The sequence below is a fragment of the Vombatus ursinus genome, unplaced genomic scaffold (genome assembly GCF_900497805.2).
Source record: "Vombatus ursinus unplaced genomic scaffold, bare-nosed wombat genome assembly UNPS02014778.1, whole genome shotgun sequence".
In the NCBI taxonomy this organism is placed as follows: Eukaryota; Metazoa; Chordata; class Mammalia; order Diprotodontia; family Vombatidae; genus Vombatus; species Vombatus ursinus.
In genome coordinates, this window is record NW_020954556.1 from 46,831,303 (window position 1) to 46,853,286 (window position 21,984).

A 21,984-nucleotide genomic window follows, 5' to 3' on the forward strand; every position below is an offset into this window, starting at 1 on the left:
GCCTCTAACCGTCCTCACCAAGCTGGGAAACACTGGATACCAGGGCCTGTCCCCAGGTTCGAGGCATCAAGCGGAGAGAACTCCACCTCCTCAGATAAGCTGCACCCTCTGTCCTCTCTCCCCCTCCCAGAATCTTCCCATTCAAACTATCTAGTCTAACCCATACCCGAAAGGAATCACCATCATAACGCAGAGAATGAGCCTGGAAGCTTCGACTTCAAAGCCTCTCAGTGGGTCAGGACCTATCCCCTCCACAGCAGCCCATTCCATGCTGGGACACCTCGAGTTCATCAGGAAGTCAGGCTTGACATTAAGCCTGTATCCACCTCTGCAAATATCACCTGTTCTTTCTGGTTGTGCCCTCTGGGACCAAAGAGAAGAAGGCCCATCCCTCACACAGCATGGCCCTTCAGCATCCCAGAGCCATCATGACTCCTTTGAGCCTTTTCTTCTCTGGGCCAAAAAACTTGCCAAGAGGCTTCCCCTGATCCTAATGACACAGACTCCAAGACCCCACGCCATCTTGGCTACCCTCCTCCAGACCCTCTTCAGCTTATCCATTTCCTTCTGAAAGTACGGCAACCAGAACCAAATACAATCTACTAGATATGGCCCCCAAAGAACAGATCGAGCCGGAATATGACGTCATTCCTGCAAACTACAGCCCTCTCGAAGCAGCCCAAGACCAAAGCCAAGGGAAGCATTAGCTCCCGTCTGGCTGACATGCCCTGCTGCTAACTCTGAGTGAGCTCCAAGTCTACCAAGACCCCCAGAGCTTTAAAAAACTGCTGTCTCACCATGCCTGCCCTAGGCTTGGGATGCTGACTTTTTGTACCCAAGGGTAAGATTTTTCATTTATCCCTACTGGACTTCATCTTATCAGAGTTAGTCCAATCCTCTAGCCTGGTAAGATCTTTTCGGATCCTTACTATCATCCACTGTTTTAACTACCCTTCCCAACTTTATGTCATCTGCAAATTGCATGATCACAGCTTTTGGGCACATCCTGCCACACACAGAACAGCCAACGTGATTGAGATGAAGGAGACCACCCCGACCACCACAAGGGATGAGGGGTCTGGGCCATCCAACAGGATGCCAATCTACCTTTACACAATATTACCAAACACAACTGCAGAGTATCAAGAGCTCAAACGGCTTCCTGTTCCCCCTCCTCACTCCCCATTATACAGATGAGAAAACGGAGGCAACTTGCCTGAGGTCACACAGCTAGTTAGTTAATGCCAGGGCTAGCAAACAAATTGCCCTTGCAAGGGAACACTCCAGGTCACCAGGATTCAAAAGAAGTCCTTCCCTGTGCTTACTGTCCTCTCACGACACTGTCTCCCCCAGGGAAGACAACATGCCCACAGGCATTCGGGGTCCCTTCAGACACTCCAACATAGATACGGACTCCCCATCCAGAGTCACAATGCATCTCTTAGGACCCGTTCTTGTAGCCGGCATCTTACCATTAGGTGACATGAGCTCATTTACTTACCCAGTGCAGGGACCCGATGCAGACCTTCGCAGCCAAGAGGGGCACAGTGGGATCACCAGGACGAAGCTTCGAGCATTCCTTTAGCACCGACACGGCGTATGCCGACTGCCAAATGAAGAGGGAAGGTAGAAACAGTGTCACTCACAGGGCCTTCAGTAGTAGCAACAGCTTACAGGAGCCACCTCTGCACCCAAGGACTCATCTTGGCCACCTAAAAGGGCTATACATACATATGTGAACACACAAACCTGTACACAAGTGTCCATGGGTATACATATACATAGCAGCCACCCACTCATGTACCACAACACAGAGCCAAACATGGGCACCCTGCCCCCAGAATACAAGACTGCAAACGTCACTAGAGGCTCAGAATCTGGGAGAAAGAGAGCCCCAGAGTTTAGGACGACAGCCTACAGATGCTTCCTTCCCTTAGTTCTTCCAAGCTCACTGTTCTCTCCTTTCCAAAGACAACCTGAGCAACAATCCTTCCTCATGGTGTGGTGGCAGGCCCTCCACGTCGCTCTTCCGCTTTCCATCCTAAACTATGACGCCAAATAGCTTTGCCCAATCTCGGGCCTACTACAGGCTTTTCAAGTCAATGCAATAAGCATGTACTGAGTTGTCTGCTAAGTACTCAGTCCTGTGCTAGGCACTATGGAGGATACAAGAAAAGGGAAAGATAGAAGTAAAATTCTCTCCTCCCTAAGAGCTCAAAGAAGCAGGTCTAGATCAGGAATCCAAGATGCTACTTTCATATAGACATACTGAAATCAAGAAAATGAGAAGTTAGGAAAGGAAGAGGTAAGGAGGGACCAGTCGGGGAGAACATGTGGTCTCAGACAAGGGAACTCCCTTCCTTCCCTGCTCTCAAGGACTTTAGAGTGTAGCTGAAGAAACCCAATGAAGGAACATCAGAAGTAGTCTATGATCACATGCTTTACTGTATGTAGAGCCTCTGAGTACTACTTGAGTCCTGAGCATGGAGAGATCAGTATGAGCTGCAGTCATCAGAGGAGTGCACTGGAGGCCAGAAAGAAACTGAACCATGGCTCCTTCCCCAAAGCTGCCCGTCTCCCTTCCTCCTCTGGACTTTGTAGCCATGACACAAGCTTAGCTTGGCCTAGTCAGGATGTTTTAGCAGCAACTGCCTTTGGAGCATAGTGCTGGGCAGGGTGGGGACTTGGGAAGAAGGGGAGGAGAAGAGGGCAAGGGTCTGTGACACCCAAGATCCTCCCCCTCCCCCATGCCTTAGTCAGCCTCAGGCGTTTCCTTCTCCCACCCTGGGGCTACTGACCTTTGGAAGTGGATCCACCTCCCCAATCCCCATGAAGGGATACTATTTAAGGAGTCATCTGAGGACTCAGCAATCAGGAGCTAGGGTAGGGGTGGGGGCAGGCAAAAGAAGAGAGGGGCTTTTCAAAAAAAAAATGGTGGTTACCTAGCAACTGAGTCTATGCTTTTGCTGAGAAAACCAACAGAAGGAGCGACCTAAATCATCGAACTCATACGTTATTACTGCAGGATGATGTGCCAGATATATTTATATCTCCCAGCCTAACCTTCTGGAAGGCCTATCGGGGGCGGTCACAGTCGTGGAACCTCAACTCCAACTTTAGGCTCCTGATAGAGATGCGGTCTTAAGTGCCCCCCCACTTCCAGCCCAATCAAGGTCACCCTCTTCAGATGGCGCTGTCAGGAACAGCATAGTCTGGTTTAGTTAATGGACAAGGATCCATTCCCAGACAGACCTGCTGCTGTATCTGATGCCCCCTGGAAGGATCCCCCCAAACCACAGGACAGCGGTCAGCCCAAAGGCATTCTCTGGGCCCTCAAGGACTAACCAAGGCTGGCAATAACAGTAAATTTTTCAATCCTTCAGTTCATCTCTCTGGCAAAAACTCCACCCGTTCCTGTTCCCCAGAGCCACCCAAAGGGCCCAGCCGTTCAGAGCAGCAGTCTCACTGTAACTCGTTGTACCATTCACAGGGGTGTGAGCTTATCGGGAGGATTCTCCATCTCTTCTACAGACTCGGCTGCCTAGATATTCAAATTCAAGGCCATTCCCTGAACTTGGAATTAATTTAAAAAAATAAATAACATCCATTTTATGGCTGTATGTAATTGACGAACTATAGAATTTTAGCAATAAAAGGGAATGTAGAGGTTGTCTGGTCTAAAACCTTTATTTGACAGACCAGGAAACTGAGGCCCAACAATGAGTTGCCCAACATCACAGATTGTAAGAAAACAAAGTCAGAAAAGCAGTTCTCTGACTACAAATTCAGGACTTATTCAGTCCTTACAATGCCCTAGGAGGCAGGTGGAGATGTTATTATCTTAAAGATAATAAAGAAGCTGAGGCCCAGAGGGGTGAGGTGAATCTCCCAAGGTCACACAGCTACTTAGTGGTAGATCCAAAACTCAGATCCCCTGACTCCCAGTCCAGTATTGTCCCCACAGCACCAGCCTAATGTTCTATTTTCTATCCACTAAGGCCTGGGCTCCCCTCCCCATCAAAGGAAGGACCCAAACCCAGATCTACGCCCCCCAGAAGGGAGCAAGACCAGAGGCCAAACCCCATGAGATAGCACGGAAAAGAAAAGGGCTGACTTGAAGCAATGCTGAGCACAGCAGCCCCAGGCAGCCTGTCAAAGCTAGGAGTGGCGGGGCCAGGCCAGGCTGTCTCTCCTCATCTCCTCCTCCTCCTCAGTCCAGGAGGCAGTGGAGACTCCTGCCAGACAGGTCTCTTCAGTGTCCCCCAAACAAGCCCTGCTTGTCCCCACCTCGGTTCCTCCTCCTCTCTGGAAAGTCCTCCCCACCCTCTTCCTTTGCATCCTTCAAGGCCCAGGCTCCTCTTCTGTCTCTCCTAAATCTCTCACAGTCTGGGATAGCTGGACCACTTGGGGGCTGATGTTCTAAATGAAATCAGAGCCATTGATGTGTCCGTCATGGGCTCTGCTGGAGCACAAGCTCTGTGAGGGCAAGGGATGTCTCATTTTGTCTCTGCAGTGGACAGAGTCAACACTTCATAAACACTGGTGAATTGAACTGAATTCCTTTAGAAGTAGCAGCAAGACGGTGTAGAAAGAGCAGACTTAAAGTCTACTGAGGCCAAATCTCAGCTCAGGGGTTAAGAGCTCTTAACACATACTGGCTGGGGTGGTAACTTTGCGCCTCAGTTTTCTCACCTGTAAAATGGGGGTGACCATCCCTGCACTACCCACCTTGCGAACCACTATGCACCCCACAGGCCTGCACCACCGCCGGTGGAAGTGTCCCTCGGACGGCCCTCCTGGAACGGCCAGAGACTTTGCCTCCTGAATCCTAGAGCCGGCACCTGCTTCTCTCCTGCTGCTGGGGACCAGAGGCCATGCTTTGATGCTGCCTTCCTGGATCACCCTGGCCAGGCCCCTTACCTCTCTGACCCTGTTTCCGGTCTATAAAAGGTCTAGATGACTTTCAGAGTGCCTTCCAGCCCTACACCTATGATCCTATGTCCTGAATCACATTCACTTGGCGTGTGGGCACGAGCCTCATGGTCCCTGTGCAGGGGGTGGGTGAGGGTGGGAGAGAGAAGGGTGAGGGGGGAGGGCAGTGGAGGGCTTCTATTTCTCTGGGGCCTTCACTGAGTGCTGCCATAGAGAGCTGTTAATAAATACTGAATTTTTATTCCAGGTTCTGAGAACAGACTTTTTGCTTAGTGGGGGTGTGAGTAATGGGGAGCACCTGGTATCGGTTATCACTTACCTGCCTAGAGAAGGACTCCTCAGATACCAGGCCACCTCCACCCCTATTCCCCACACTGTATTCCTTGCTCCCAGGTTCTTTCCCCACCAGTCACTGGGGGAGTAGTCACCTCCCCCATCACTCCCATCCCCCCAAACCCTGCCATGGTGGGCTTGCAGAAGGCTTTGCAACAGCTGTCCTGGCCCCCATCAGCAAGATTACGCATTGCAGATTCTAGGCGAGGCCTCCTCAGAGAATGCTTCAGGACCAGGATGGGATACTGCACAGATGGATAGGGAGGGGCAGAGAGGAGGGAATTCCCTCAGCCCCATAAAAGGCTCAGGGTATTTACAGCTCTTAGATCAATTTGCAACCTCATGCCACATTACTTCCTCCATCCCTCCCCCACCCCTAACGCTCCTAACACCCAAGCTCAAGGAAGGCTCTCTGCTCAGGGCTCACGTTGGTGCCTAAAATAGACATTTATGTAAGTCTCATTCTGACCTGGTAAGGAATGAAGACGAGGCAGGGCAAGGGGGCTGAAGCGGTACACTGGCGGGGGAAGTGTACAAGAATCACTGCATGCCAACCTCCCCACACCCCCAGCCTGAGAACCTGCATGTCTGAGCCCCTTTAAGTCTCCACATCCTTTCACTGGACTTTTGGGGGAAGAATCCACCTCATCACGCCCTAGTCCTGCTAACAAATTTAATGACAGCTGCCTCAACTTTCCTCCCAGGTTCCCCTGATGCACGGGTCACAGGCTCAGGAAACATCAACAACTGTTTCTCATTTCCAGAGCTCACTCAAAATGCCCCAGAGACAAAGCCCTGAACCAGCCAGCAAGGAGCAAACACCCAGGATGGGCTGCCTTTTGTAAGACAAGTCATGAATACAGACACAGACACAGACACTCAGGTGCCCATGGGGAAATTCATCCATGTTACATGTGCATATGTAAACATATAAGAACACGCATGTAGACATGTCAGTACTGTGAGGAGCACATAGTGATTCTCTCCCATACCCCACCAAAGATACACACAAGCACAAATAAACATATCACACACACACATGTACATCTTCTGACAATAAAGCAGAAATTTCATTTTCCCCTGAGGTTATCAAGAGGCAGGAAATGAATTCCAGTACCCACAAACCCACGTGTCCATCCATTTTTCAGGCAAGTTACTCGACCCCAAGGGAAAAAGGAGGGAAAGAAAAAGGAATCTTTTCCTAGGCAATAGCATGCAACCAGTGGGAGATGACACAGATGCACATGGGATGGAAAAACGGCCAGGGCCTTACCTTCCCACAAGCCACCATGGAGAGGGCCAGCTGATACCAGAGGTGGAATTCTTCACAGGCAAACTTGATGGCTCGTTCCAGGCACTGGGGAAGCAAAGGGCACCAGAGTCAGTGGCTCCAGTGCTCCCAGATATCCTGAGGAGATGCCGACTGCCCACATCCCCTGTGGCTTTTTGGGGGAGTGAGGTGGGCTCAGCAGATGGTACTGCACTTGGAGTCAGGAAGACCTGAGTTTGAATCTTGCCCCAGATATTTATTAGGTATGGGGTCTCTCTGGACTCTTTTCCTCCTCTGTAAAATGAGGAGTTAGACCTCCTTACCTCTAAATCTATAACTCTAAGAACTTTAGCACAAACTGGGGGCTGATTGGGCTCCTTCCTGGAAAGCCCACCCAGTGGTGTGATGAGTGAACACTTGCAGGCTCTTGTGACTGCTTGGCCATTGACACGACTGAGAGACCTTGGCTAAGTCCCTTCCTCGAGGTTTAGTTTCCTCATCTGTAAAACCACCCCACTAGCTTTCCCTATCTCACAAGGTCATTGTGGGGATCAGACAAAACAAGATACATGAAAAATGCTTCTGAAAAGTTAAAAAGTATTATAAATGCGGGATTTAGATTAGCCACCATCACTGTCATCATCATCATAAAGAAACTGGGCTAAAATGACACCATGAACAATTCTGGGAGAGATGAGAAGAGTAACTTTAAAGGAAAACTGGGCAGCCCTTAGACACTGGAATGGGTGTGGGGCTGATTCCCAGCCTCCAACCAGACTGGGTGAGGCTTCAATATGTCCCCAAAGAGCTGGAGGGATGGTTCCATGGAAGTGTCAGGAAAACCCACATCCATGCCATTCTGGGGCAGAAGCAAGCATGCTGGCTCAGGACTGGATCGACGTGCAGGTGTGGGGGCCCCCTGGTGGAGCCTTACCATGAACGCAGGACTGAACCGGAGGTGAGAGGGCAGTCACTCACACACCCCTCACATCTCCTAGCCCAGGTGTGTGCCGATGGTCACCACGAAGACTAAATAAGGGCATGGGGACAGTTCAGTGCAGCCCACCCCTCTGCTACAGACAACTCCCAACACAGCTTGCATGGACAGTGGTCCCATTTCATGAAATTTCATGAACATGAGTCTTGGCCAGAGCTTGAGATGGTGTGGCACACAGTAGGCACTTAATAAATGCTCGTTGACTAGTCTTGACTTGCCCTCCTGAGCTACCCATACACGGCTCCAGACCCTGGGCATGTGGCTTCGGTCTCACTCTAAATGCCCAGCTTGAAACTCTACCAAGATAAATATGGACACTAACTCCCTTGGGCTCTCAGAATCTGGGAAAGGAAGCCCTCAACCTCCCATCCCAATCAAGAATCTCCAGAAGACGGAAACAGAAGAGTTCAAGGATGACACAGAAAATTTCACCCTTGTGGCTTATCCCAGGGTCCAGGTTCTTTTCTGCTTTGTCTGCCTGCCTGGACTCTAACCCCTTAAATGTCACAGGGAGCCTGGGCCCAAAGACAACTACTAGCCTTGCTTAAACAAGGGAATAGTAAGCTCCTGTACCTCAGAGAGCATGACATACTGCCCTCTTCTGCCCAACGTGATACTCAGAAGGTCGTAGACTGCAGAGGCATCCCGGAGACTGATAGTTCGGTCTTCTTTCTGCTCTGGTGAACGGCTCAGAACCACTTCCCGGGTTGCCTGCAGGTGAAAGATAATTTGGGGATGAAAATACCTAAGGCCTTAGAGACAAACAGGTCACTGACTACCCATAGAAGTCTGTCTTCTGGCATCTTCCTGGCACCCTGGCCATTACCTCAGCAAAGCCCAGGCATTGGCCACGACAACAATTAGATGAACAACTCCAGTGCAACACCCTCTCACCCCCCCAGGCCACGCTGGATCATCTGCCCACCATTTCGGAGACAAGTGCACCAGTCATTCCAGCTATATCATCTTCCCTAGCTCTGACCCAGAAGCCTGCTTTGCATTCATGTCCCTAAATCACTGCAGACTATTACAAACATCAATACGTCTTAATTTGAAAAAAAAAAAAAAAAAAAAAATCAGGGGCAGCTAGGTGGCGCAGTGGATAGAGCACCAGCTCTGAAGTCCGGAGGACCTGAGTTCAAATCTGGCCTCAGACCAAAGACTTGTCACTTACTAGCTGTGTGACCCTGGGCAAGTCACTTAACCCCAACTGCCAAAAAAACAAAAACAAACCAACTATTTCAGGTAGGGAAGGGTCAGTTCTGCTTCCTATGTCACAGAAGGAAAACTGAGGTAATAAAAAGCGTTAAGAAACTAATTCAGAGAGCCCTTGTCCTGTATGTACCGCTACCCTCCTTTTCCATAAAAATCTTCCCTTCTCCCTAGGTGACATGGTGGATATAGAGGGCTAGACTTGCAGTAAGAAAGACCCAAGTTCAAATTCTGCCTCAAACACTTACTAGCTATGTAACAATGGGTAAGTCACTTAACCTCTTTGCCTCAGCTTCCTCATCTGTAAAATGGGGATAATGATAGCTCCTGCCTTCCAGGGCTGCTGGGAGGACCAAGTAAGATAACAGGTAAAGTGCTTTGCAGACCTTAAAGTGCTATGGAAATGTGAGCTGCTATTATTATATAATGCATTATGAATGCTAGCTGATATTTCAAGTACTTGAAGATTCAAAACAACACCATCTCACTTGACACAACTCCAGGAGTTGGGGGTTATCAACCCCATTCTACTGCCAAGGAAACTGCAGGAAAGAGATTACCTGAATGCCCAGGTGTCTGAGGCAAGCCTCGACTCGGCTCTTCCTGACTCCAAGGCCAGCCCTCCATCCTCTGGCCCACCTCGCTGTTCTACAGATGCCAGCTGTCATCATTCTATTCCTCACCCCACCATGGAACTCTGCTTAGTTCCATGACCAATTGCCCTCCCCATGGAATTCCCCCTTCTGCTCCCTCCCTATGACCAGAGACACCCTTGCTTCTACTCCCTGTATCCACTCAGGAACCTCTTCCTTCTGCTCCACCCACAGTATGGAACCCTCCCCGGTGTGCCCTCCTCTCCTCCATCAAGGGACTCTTGTCTTCAGAGCTCAACCACAGACTCCCTTCTCTCTTAGCTCTCTGCCCTCATGCTCACAACTCTTTGGTTTCCCTACTCCAAGTCTGCAGATTTACCAGATGGCTACTTGGGAAAAGGAGTAAGGGGGTGGGGGGACAGAACCCAAATTCCAATCTGAGGTAGGACATATAAAACCAACCACACCCTGAATTCTCTCGCTTGCCAGCTCTAGGTTCAACAGCGCTCTCGGTTTCAGACATATCTCAAGCATCTCCTTCTACATGAAATCTTTCCCGATCTCTTATAATTGCCAGAGCAATGGCCTACCCTGCATTTTTTCCTATGTATTTATTCTGCATCTACTTATATCTGTATATGTTGTCAACCTAGACAGAAGAGAAACTCCTTCCAAGTAGGGGCTCTTTCATTCTTTGTACCTCTATACCCAGTGCCTGGCATAGTTAAGCAGGGGCTTAATAAATACTTTTCAATTAATTGATTTGCTTTCTGTCATCTCTTTTTAAGATTTGATTCCCCCTGCCAGAGGCAATAGACCAAGTCCTAAACTGAATGGGTCAGTTGGCCAGACTTTGAAGGAGGGGAGCTGGTTTCCCAAGCCAGCCTGGCCAAGCAGTACCTATTAGAGCAGCATACTATGGCAGACCTCTCCAAACCTGAAGTCTTCCTTCACACCATCCTGCTATCACTTGTTATTGGGTGAGACTGAAAACAAAAATAGATGTGGACACAGAACATCTGGGCCCAAATCCTGATTTTGCCTATTATTAGCCATACAACCATAAATATGTCACTTAACCTCTTTAAGGCTGTTTCCTTACCCATAAAATGGAAAGAATAATATTGGCACAACCTAACCTTGCAGGGGTGTAAAGTATAAAGCAAGATGTAAGTGTGGGTTCTTGCTATTTTCTTCCTCTAATAAAAAGGAACCTCAGGGTCATCCATTCTTTCTCTAGTTAATTCAACTTAAGATCACAGGCTCGGAGCCAGAAGGGCCCTCAGAGATCATCTGCTCCACGCATCAGAGAGGGGAAGACAGAGGAAGGGGTCAGGAGGACAGGGCTAAATTATGGACGTTGGTCCTAAATCCTATCATGTAAACAGATGGCAACTACCCCTTTCTTCCCTCCCTCCTCTTATACTCTACTAGAGGTAAGCCAATTCCTGCTCAAGTGTTGCTGACAAAGAGGTCTTAACTCCTGGGGGTCTCTATCTGCACTGGAATAGGGAGGAGCATCTGGGAGACTGAAAAGCCTTAGGGACCCAAAAGAACAAATCTCTAATGGTGGAACTTCACTGAAGCACATATTTGGGAGGAGGGGGCCTATCTAGTCCCGTGAAACCATACCATGTAGGCAGCTGCCTCTTCTGTCTAGAGAGAGGCTGGCCCAGTTTACCCAGGGATGAGCCATGTGGCCTTCTGGCATCCAGACCCATCTCAGGGCAAATTAGTACCGAAGGCCCAGGAAGAAATGGGGAACTCACCCTGGCCTCCAAACGGTTAAGGGGGTGGAGAAGTGCCAGCGATATTCTCTCTGTTACCAACAAAATCCGCCCACACATCGACCAAGGGGTGGGGGTGGGGGGGCAGGGAATGATGACGAACAGCTCTGCCGCAGTGGTTCCACTGAGCTCAAAAGTGATCTCAGAGCTCCCTCTGGGCCCCTCCACTACACCAACATACCCAGCTCCCAACCCCTCCTGCCTCGGCCTCTGAGTCACTGCCTACAAAAGGCACACGGGTGTTGGAGTCCTCTCCAGTCAGCCGGCATCAAGTGGATCCCGAGCCCGACCAGGGACCCTGAGAACCAGGAGAAGGGAAGGAGGGAACACAGCCCCCGCCTTCTGAGAAATCTCTGGGCTGTCCCCACCTTCCAGCAGCCTCCACTATGGGAGGGAGGGAAATCAGGATAACAGCAGCTCACATTCATGAAGCACTTCTAAGTTTTACAAGACATTTTACACATGCCATCTCATTTGACCCTCATAACCCTGTGAAGCTGGTGCTACCAGGAGCCCCCATTTGACAAGGAAACTGAGGCTCAGAGTGACCTCGTGGGATCACTTAGTTGATAAGTTGAGGCAGAATTTGAACTCAGATCTTCCTGATACCAATTCTCAGTGTTACTCACATTACGCCACATAGTTTCTCCAGGCACTGACTAGTCCCCGGCCTAAGGGCACTTTTAAGGGAAACCCAAGGGCTGGCAATAAAGAAGAAAGGGCCCCAAGGGAAAGATGTGAGGGTCACAGGGCTAGGAACTACAGTTGAAACCAAGAGACTCGAGTTCAAATTCTAGCTCTAAAATCTACCCCCTTTGTGACTGGGCAAATCAAGGCAGAAGTGTTAGTAAGTGGACCCTGGGATTCTTCACCAGTGTCTCTCCAGTCAGACACGCTGCCCCCCTTTATACTTGTGTAACACTCACTTCTTTCTTCATGGCTGCTGTGAGCAAAGTTGCTTTCTAAGCCTTAAATGGTGATATCAGCGTAAGCCAGAGGCCACGGCCGGGTGACCCAGGACAGTTTTCTGGTGGAAGGGAGCTGTGAACAGCACTTTGAAGGAGAGAGGCAGAAAGGATTCGGGGGAATAGAGGGAGGGTGTTTCAGCTTTGGAGCCTGTGTGAAGGCTCCAGGATAAGAAATGCCTGGTTGTGTTTAAGGAAAAATGAGCAGTTTTCCTCTGAGCCCCAGCTAGGCAAATGCCAGCGGTCCCCTAACTCCAGCTGGCCAGCTCCCCTAAGAGTAACCCCAGCCACAATCTTGACACATTAAAATAACATTCAGGGGCAAACATGAGAAAGGACGGGAAGCTCCTCTCACCCGAGGGCCACCTAGAAGGAAATGCCAACAACCGCTGGCTGGTGATGGACACAGGCTTATCCTCACTGGGGCCTATAGTCCTGGAAAAGCTGACCTCCCAGGCACGGACTCTTCCTGTCATCCTTGGAACTGGGACCTGCCAGCAACCAGCGCAGGGTGATGTCAGAGACTCTGCCACGGAGAAGGAGATGACCACTCCAGGTCAGAGACTGTGGGCCCCCAGCAACTACAAAACCAGCATCAGGGAAAAACAGGTCCTAGGCCAGGGGGTCCTGAGGGAGGCCCTGTGGCGGCAGGCACGCTGGCAAGGCAAGGCTGGCCAGGAGGAAGGTGTGATGTGGTTACCACAGGAAGAGCAGCTTGTCTGTGGCACGGTTGCCATGGTTTTGGGCAGGGTGTCTGGGCCGGGCTGTGGTTGCCAGGCTGCAGCTCTCAGTAGCTGCTGTCAACAGGATTGGGGGAAGGATGTGCGCAATGGGGAGGGGGCTAGTGGGTAATGGAGGAAACCCACAGGCCCACTTGCTACAGCTCAGAGGCTGACCAAGTCTGCAGCAGTGAATATGGCTCAGAGACTTCAGAAAAAGGGGGCAAAAACGCAGTTCAGAAAAACCAGTTGTAGGCCTCCAATTCTGCAAGGAAGGTTCAGTTACTACTATTATTATTAAAGAGATCACAAGATCTCTTTAATAAATGAGATCTCTCTGCTGCTGGAAAGGGTATCAGAATGTAAAGTCTTGGAGGGCAAGGACTGATCCCACTTTTGTATCTGTAGTCCCAAGTTAACACAGTACTTGGCACACTACACTGCCCTGGCCAGGCCCATTTTTTGCCTCCCCCACCCCCACCCCAAGGCCTTTTCAGGACCTAAATCTTATGATTCCGTGCCCCTTTAAGTCTGATAACGTAAAGCTTTGCTAGAGCTGTCCCTAGGCCTGGACTGCTGTGGGCCCCTACCTCCTCTCCTCAGATTATCAACCCCATACCTTTTTCTTCATTTAAGTAGACTTTGAAATCCTATCGCATTTAGGAAGCTTTCCTCGACTCATGGGAAAGGTCCCTCTGCGGGCATCTCAGTCACTTAGGGGCTAGCTGAAAGGCAGGTGCTTAAGGAACACAAAGGGATTACACCAGGACCACCTCACCCTGGGAATAACCCCTTATATGAATAGCACCCTTGACATTAATGGCGCCTTCAAATCCAGAATGCCCTCTCCCCAACACCACCTCTGGAATTCCCCAGGCTCTTTCGAGATCCGCCCAAAGCAGCACTCTGTGCATGAGCTCTTTCCTGGAGCCCCTGGCTGCTAGTGCCGCCTCCCCCTTTGAGGTTACCTGGTTAGCTCTTTTGTACATATTAAAATACACAGTCGATGAGCACACTGTTTCTTCTGTTTGGATGGAAGCTGATGTTAGAAAATGTCTGGATTTTTGTCCCTGAATCCTTCACAGCAGCACTGTTTGATATACACCTGTGACGAGTGCTTAATAAAGGCTTGATGACTGACTGATGATCTTTTCACGGTACTTTTACTGACACTCTCATTTGATTCTCAAAACATCCCTGAAGACTGAGCTCCAAGGTCTCTTGCTCTTTGACAGTCTGTGATTCTTGTAGACAGTTATCACCCTCATTTTGGAGACTGACAAACGAGGGCCCAGAGAAGGCCAGTCTACAGGGTTAGCCCAACATAACATAGTGAGCCAAGACTAGGATCCATGTTGGTTGACTTCCAAGTTTCCTCAGCCTAGCAGTCCCAGTAGTAGATAACAGAGGGATTCAGAGCCTCTTCCCAATCCTCTGCGAACAACAGAACTTCTCATTCCCCTCTTCTGCGTCCTTCACTCCTGGATCAGGATGGGCCGGATAAATGACCCACACTGAAGGGTCATGGGTGCTCACTCGGCATAGTACCCGCCTAAAGGGGCACAGGACACAGATATTCTTGGAGGAATGCCCCAATCAAAATCAAGGCCAGGCCTTTCACAAGGAGGTCACTGAGACCCAGTATCTGTAGGAAAATTGGATTCTGCTGGTGTCTCATAGATAAATCCCCTTAACAACAGGTCAACCAATCCCTGGACACTCAGCCGCGTGAGCAAGTCTCAAGCAACCACCCCTCATTTTTCTGAGCAATTATCTAAGCAAACTGGGAATGTTTGGTTTGGGGAAGAGAAGGCTCAGGAGACCCATGATAGATGTCTTCAAATATGTGAAGGGTTATCATGTGAAAGAAGGATTAGATGTGTTCTGCGTGGCCGGGGAGAGAAGAATCCCAAGTCCCATGGGAGGCAGCTGCAAGTGGACAGTTCAGACTTGAAGCCATGAAACACCTCCTGATAATTAGAAGTAGTTAAATCAACAAAGCATTAATTAAGCACCTACTATATGCCAGACGCTGAGCTAAGCACAAGGGGTACAAAGAAAGACAAAAACGGTCCCTGCCCTCAAGGGGCTCCCAGTCGAAGAGAAGAGAAGAGAGGAATGAGATTCCTCAAATGGTAGTGGGCTCCCTGACACTGAAGGTCTTCCAGCTGAGGTCCCCTTCCGAAGCTGAGATTGTATGCTTCACCTACGCCTCTTTGCAGGTACTTGTCAAAACTGAAGCAGAAGCAACAGGAGGAAAGAAGCCTCCTGGAATCGTCAACGAGGAGCCAGCTAGTTTGGAAGGCCAACCCCCTCCCTGAAGGACATTCTAATGTTTGGCTTCTCCTTCTCCCCAGCACACATAATTACCATTGGCTCTAGAGCAGCCATTATATATAGCCAAGAAATAACACGTTACATCTCCCATCTACCGGGATGACGGACACCCCAGCCCACATCAGCCCCCAGACTGGGCTCGCCCCACACTTCACTCCAGTTTCATAAGTCTCAGCACATTCTGCTGCCTGGCAAGAAGGGCCTTGAGTTTCCAAGACGGAACTTGAAGTCTCTCTTGGACCAGATCTCCTCCTCCGGAGCAGAACCCTTCTCCTTTCCTCAAAGGCCAAAGGAAGAATCCGAGGGAACGCTTCCCATCTAGTACCTCCCAAGGAGGCTGGGCTGGGAGGACACAATGTACCTCAAAGGAATCTTCTGGATATGTTAAGAGTCAAATAAAATCTTCTCAATGATACCAGAAACAAAATCTTCTTTCCCAGTGGGCTCCAAGGTGTCTAAAGACCAGAGATGCTCTTGGAATCTGGTCTGAGGGATGTAGTAAAGCTGACAACTTTCAGGAAGGAACTAAGTTAGACTCTCAATAAGCAGCCAAACATATGCTCCAAAGAGGTGACCTCACTTAAGGCAATTGGTACCTTCTTGAAAGGCTCCAGAAAAAGCCGAGTTCTGCCAACTGAGTCAAAACTTAAATGTATCAAGAAGTTGTAATGTTTAAAAAAAGTCCCCTCGGTGAGTCTTTTTTATAATGTGAAGAATTCTTTTGCAAAGCACATTAGCCCCTCCTTCCTCCTTTCCTACCCCAAGCGTTCCTACCCCCACCCCTCTAGACATACTGAATATACTAATTTATCTGTTTGGTAAGTACTGCTTTTTAAATATAAGGTTTGCTTCAAGTAGGGTCCCACCAGGAAACCACTTGTGCCAGTGTGAGCTAGTATACTGCCTGGCATCTTCATGGCTTTCACGGAGCAAATACCTAACCCTACCCACCAGAAAGTAATTACGGGCCAGATAATACATAAAGCTAATATTTATTATAGAGTGCCTTGTACTGGGGACAGTAAATGCTCTTTCTACTTTATCCCCTGGCACCACGAAAAAGGTATGGATGGAAGAGATTTTACAGTGAGAAAAGTGAGACATAGAGTAAAAAAAGGATAACAGTGAGGACCAGGGTGGTTCTAAGAGTTACTGGAAGTAACACAGCAAAATCATCCATGAGTCCTCCCCCTCCCTTCCTCTTTCCTTCCTTCCCTCCCTTCTCAATGGCCCTCCCCCTATGTCACCAAGGAGGGACTAGACACAGAGATACAAACCAAAATGCTGGAATGAACTGAACTGCTTTGCTGGGCCCCAGATGGAATCAACACAAAATGTTCATTCTTTACTGAACTGCAAACCAGGGGATGTTCAATGAACAGGGCCCAAAAGGCAACCTGGCCCACAGATTTCCTAAAACTACCAAGACAGAACGTGCAACAAGCAATCATTTGAAAAGTGTGTACTCCAGTAACAGCAACATTGTGTGCTTGCCGACTTTGATAGACTTAACTCTTCTCAGCAATACAAGGATCTAAGACAATTCCAAAAGACTCATGACAGAAAATGTTATCCACATCCAAAGAAAGAACAATGGAGTCTGAATGCAGACCAAAGCATACTAAATTTTTTTGTTTCTTTTCTCTCGTGGTTTTCCCTTTGGTTCTAATTCTTCTTTACAACACGACTAATGTGGAAATAGGTTTAATACGATTATACAAGTATAGCCTATATCAGATTGCATGCCTTCTTGGGGAGGGGGCAGCAGAGGGAGGGGGAGAAAATTTAGAACTCAAAATCTTATAGAAGTGAATGATGAAAGCAAAAAACAAATAAATAATTTTTTAAAAATGAAGTGTAGGGGCAGCTCGGTGGCACAGTGGATAGAGCACTGGCCCTGGATTCAGGAGGACCTGAGTTCAAATCCAGCCTCAGACACATAACACTTACTAGCCGTGTGACCCTGGGCAAGTCACTTACCCCCACTACCTAGCCAAAAAACAAAAAAAAACAAAAAAACAAAAAAATGAAGTATATACTCAATGCAATGCATTGTGCTAGGCCATTGGAGAGCTACCTTAAACAACACTCAGTCCCTACCTGAGTAGGGGGCTATAAGACAATATACAAAGTAGAATGTGAAAAGTACACCAGAGGCCCATAAAACACTACAAGCTAAGATGAAAGGGGACCCCCTAGGAGGAAGCAGTTGAGCTTCAGAAAAGGTTGGACAGTATCTGAGAAGTACCAGGAGTATCTGAGCCTTCGGGGAGAATGGAAGGCATTCCATGTGGAGGGCACAACACAGGCAAAGTCACGGAGGAGGAAAAGTGAAGGATTTGTTTAGCAATTGATGAGTATAGAATTTATGAGGGAAGGAATAAGAACAGCAGCGACTAACACTGATATAGCATTTACCACGTGCCAGGCACTGTGCTGAAGCGCCTTAGAATTATTTTCTCATTTGATCCTCAACAAACCAGGGAGGCAGGTGCCATTATTAACCTCATTTTACAGAGGAGCAAAACCCCGCCCAGGGTCACCCTGCTAGGTGCCTGAAGTCGGATTTGAACTCAGGTTTTCTTGACTCCATGTCAGCAGCACTTTCACTACTACTGGTTAGATCCAGATTATAACCGACATTTACATAGTGCTTTGAGATTGACATAGCTCTTTAGGTACATTACCTTATTTTACTCTCATTTTAAAGGTGAGGAAACAGTGCCCGCTGTTACAGCTAGTAAGTGTCTAAGGTAAAAGTAAAGTTGCGGTCTCCTGACTGACTCCAGCACTCTGAACACTGCACAGTGCTGCCTTGAATTCTGGACTTAAGCGGTCAGTCTTGTGTGGTGGGCAGCCGGAAGCCACTGGAAGTGACTGGGCGGCAGTGATGGTGTGATCACACCTGTGTGCCAGGAAGAGCAATCGGAGGGCGACAGAGCTGAGGCTGGAAGACCAGGAGGCTGATGCGACCGTCCAGGGAAAGGGGAGGGAGGCCTGGACTGGTCTGGCAGCAATGGCAGCAAGAACCACAGAGTGGGCCTGCCCCCCAGAGCGGGCACTGCAAAAGTCCAGCTAAGGCGGCCAAAGCAGCTGCCCCCAGGGAGCATTACCACTGCCCCGCCAGTCCCCCCACCCACATTTTCTCCTCCCCTACAAGGTATAAAGTGAATGCCAGACCAACCTGGTTTCACCACCATTTTATGCTTTGATAGTCTGATTCTAGGAAGTCTAGTGAATTAGCTCTAGCACCAACTGACTCACTGATGGCTGCTGGATTTTGTGCTGTTGCTGAGGGGTGGGGGGGGGGGTTCAAAGTCATTGAAGAAAAATGTGTGTTTAGTTTGGCAAACTACTGCTGTTGATTCTAGCTGTTGGTTTGAGTTGCTAAGGCAACTATATATATATATATGTATGTATGTATGTATGTATGTATATTATATATAAATTATAAAGTCCTTGGAAACATAGCAGAAACAAAAAAAAATCACCTGAAACTCCACCCCTACCCCTATCTCATTCAAAGAGGCACATCTAGGTTCCAAGGGTTCACATAAAAGAATTCGGGGATTTTCCTACTGGCAACTCAAGGATGGAACAATGGATCAGAATGTTCGAGCCAGAAGAGGCCTTAATGGTACTTTAAAGTTTCCAAAGTACTTTACATATGGTAACTCATTTGATCCAAACAACCCTGGGAGGTAGGGGCCATTATTAGCTCCATTTTAGAGATGAGAAAACTAAGGCTAGCAAAGACAAAGTCACTTGACCAGAATGACCCTGCTAACCAGTGTCTGGGGCAGTATTAGAACTGTGGTCTTCCTGACTCCAAAATCAAACTCTATCCATAGTGCCATCTGGTTGCCTAGGGCCTCAGAGCCTATTTCAACCTTACCACTGTAACAATAATAGTAACAACTTGATTTCACAGCCCTTTGAGATGCACAAAGCACTTCTCTGACAACAACCTTGTGAAGTAAGCTGTTAGGTATATGATCCAGATTTTACCCATGAGAAATCTGAGCTCAGAAGTTAAGTGACTTCAAACAATAAATCAGTCAACACTTATTAAGCACCCTCGTGCCAGGCACTGTGCTAAGTGCTGGGGATACAAAAAGAGGTAAAAGGCAGTGCGGTCCCTGCTCTCCAGGAGCTCACAATTTAATGGGGGAGACAACTCCAACATGTGTGACTCATCTAGAGTCATACAGTATTAAGACCAGAATTGGAACCCAGGTCTAATATATTAAGACCTTAAAGATCCCGTGGTCTAGTCCATATTTCACCTCTTAACCCCTCTTCCCTTCAGAGGCCCAGAGAGGTCAGGTGTCATACGGCTGTAAAGATTCACACCCAGATCCTCTAATTCCCCGATCCAACCTCTCTCCAGGCCAAGCTTCAGCTCCTTCCACAATCAGAAAATGGGCCCCAAAAGATAAAATGACTTCCTGAAGGTCATACAACTCATTAATGTAAGAAGAGAAACTAGAACTCACATCTCCTGATTTCTCAGTCCAGGACTCTTTCCAACAGTGGTACAGTAGAGTCAAAAGGACTTGGGTTCAAATCCTCCATCTGCCATTTAGTGTCTGTGTGACCTTGGGCAAATCATTTAACCTCTCTAGGCCTGTTTCCTCATCTGTAAAATGGGATGGGGGGACTGGTTGACCTCTAAGGTCCCTTTCCCTATGGTTTTATAATCCTATTTGTTCTGATCGAGGGCAGCATGATTCAGTGTTAAGACTCAAGACTTGGAGAAGGACCTTTCTACATAGATAGATCATAGTCCCCTGCTCATGAACAGGCAGAGAAACCCACGCTACTATGGGGAGCGTGCTGTCCTCAAGTGCAGAAGTGACAAGACTAACCCGTCTCCAGAGAATTCCAGTTCTCAGCCCTGCTCCCATTCTGGCTCTGCTGCTGGGATGGCACTTTGCTCACCTGGTCACCTTAGGCTTTATCTGGGTGGGCCTTGGTCTCCTCATCTATAGAATGCGGGAGAGGGGGCTGGAGTGGACTAGATGACATTGGCTGCTCCTTGGCATTCTAATCCAGGCAACACACAGTAGGCCAGCAAAGCTGCCCGAGGTGGGGTCCTCGAACACCTCCTGCTACAGCAATCTCTGCCTGGCAGCCTGGTAAGCAGAGAGGCCGATTAGGCCTTGCAGGCGGGCTCTGTCTTAATGGCTTCCCCACGCAGCTTCCCTAATCCTTCAGACACCGTAAGACATTAAGCAGATGCCAAGGCAGCCGGCTGATATCTGATAGGCTTCACCCCAGCTGAGCATCTGCACCTGGACACAGTTCCTGAGGAAGCCAACGAAAACTCTGCCAGCATCAAGATCAGGTAAGAATGTCTGGGACTTTGGGTCATGGAAAGGTGGAGGCTGAGTTGTGTGGCCCCAACAAGGGACCAGAAGTCTGGGTTGCCAGGATTCAACATTTCCACTGGTCTTCACTATGACCCTAGAGCAAAGGCAGATGGATTGTGGAAAAAGTACAATAAGACAGCAACGAGAGGCTGGAAGGCAGTCACCGGGCTCTTGCCTGGGGTTCCTGGGGCTACAGGAAGGTGGAATGAGATTGGAGGGGGATGGGTGGGGAGATGGTGTTAAATCCTTGTTCATTCCAATCTTGACTTAAGTCTAAGGCTTATGTTTTCTCTACAGGCCTCAAATTTTCTAAATATTTCAAGAGGCCCCAGTGCAGATTTACCAGGGCATGCTTCCAGGTTGGGTGTGGGCCCAAGTAAGGTGATTGTTTGCAAAATGGCCAGAGTGGACAGAGAAGCCCTCCTGTGCTTTACTAACTCCTTGGCTTTGCATTCTTCCAGATTCTCAAGGAAAACCCTACACCACCACTCACCTCACCCACTGTTAACAAACACTTCCCAATTTTTGCCACTTACCAATTATTTGTGTTATTGCAAAAGGGAAAAAAAAAAGTTGGACAAAAGAAAAATTTTCTTTTCTGGATATAAAAATATGGCAGTTCATCTAAAGTCCTGGTTTTTGATAAAAGGCAACACCTTAGACCTCAATCAGCTGAATGCTTAGGGCATATGGGTGTGTTGGCAGAATGACCATCTGAATTAAATGCTTGTGGTCCAGTGGCACCATACTAAGCAGTTGGCCTACAGGCAGGATTAGGGCTCAGTCTGTGGCATGGGGGGAGAATCAATATGTCTGTGGCTGGAGGTCCTTTCTACAACAAGAATTCTTGAGTCAATTTGTAGCCACAGCCAGTGACCAACTGGGCCAAGCTTCAAGAAAGGAGATTTTGACTCAATACCAGGAAGAAGTTTCTAATACTCAGAGCTGCCCACTCATGACATGGAAGGAGCTCCTCATCCCTGAAAACATTTATGCTGAAACTGGTTCACCACTTGTCAGGGATATTTTAAGGGTGGATTCCTGTGTGGGGTGGGAGGTAAACCAAAGGACTTCCAACTCTAAGATGCTATGATTTTATGGCTAGGGTCAGAGGTCAGTCTGTGGCAGGGATTAGTGAACAGCATATTAGCCTTCAGAGAGCTCAAACCCAGGGCTGTGGCTCTAAATCACTGAGCCAACCAGGCAGAGATGTTCTTCTGATAAATAACCATTCACCCACTTCACAAGTCTACAATTCTGCCAACCTTCCTGGACAAGGGTTACCTCAGTTAGCATTCACATCTTACTCCTTGCACTGGGACCTTGAACGAACAGTAGTTTCTATGTCTGTTTGCTTTAGCTTCACACCACATTTCTCTCCTACTACCCACTTGTTGGAAGGTCTCCGAGTTGTGGTCAATGAACTAGGAAAGCCGCCCAGTATCGGATCTGGGCAAACTTCTGCAC

General features: G+C 48.5%; 1 protein-coding gene across 1 annotated transcript in view; it reads right to left on the reverse strand.

Moving 5' to 3' along the window:
* TTC7A (tetratricopeptide repeat domain 7A) overlaps nucleotides 1-21,984 on the reverse strand; it is a 202,809-nt gene that overhangs the window by 109,490 nt on the left and 71,335 nt on the right. Inside the window, exons 9-11 of the mRNA XM_027865179.1 lie at nucleotides 8,106-8,243; nucleotides 6,539-6,622; nucleotides 1,502-1,606 (exon numbers count right to left, since the gene is read on the reverse strand). Coding sequence (XP_027720980.1) covers nucleotides 1,502-1,606; nucleotides 6,539-6,622; nucleotides 8,106-8,243 — 327 coding nt within the window. The remainder of the gene's footprint in view (nucleotides 1-1,501; nucleotides 1,607-6,538; nucleotides 6,623-8,105; nucleotides 8,244-21,984) is intronic.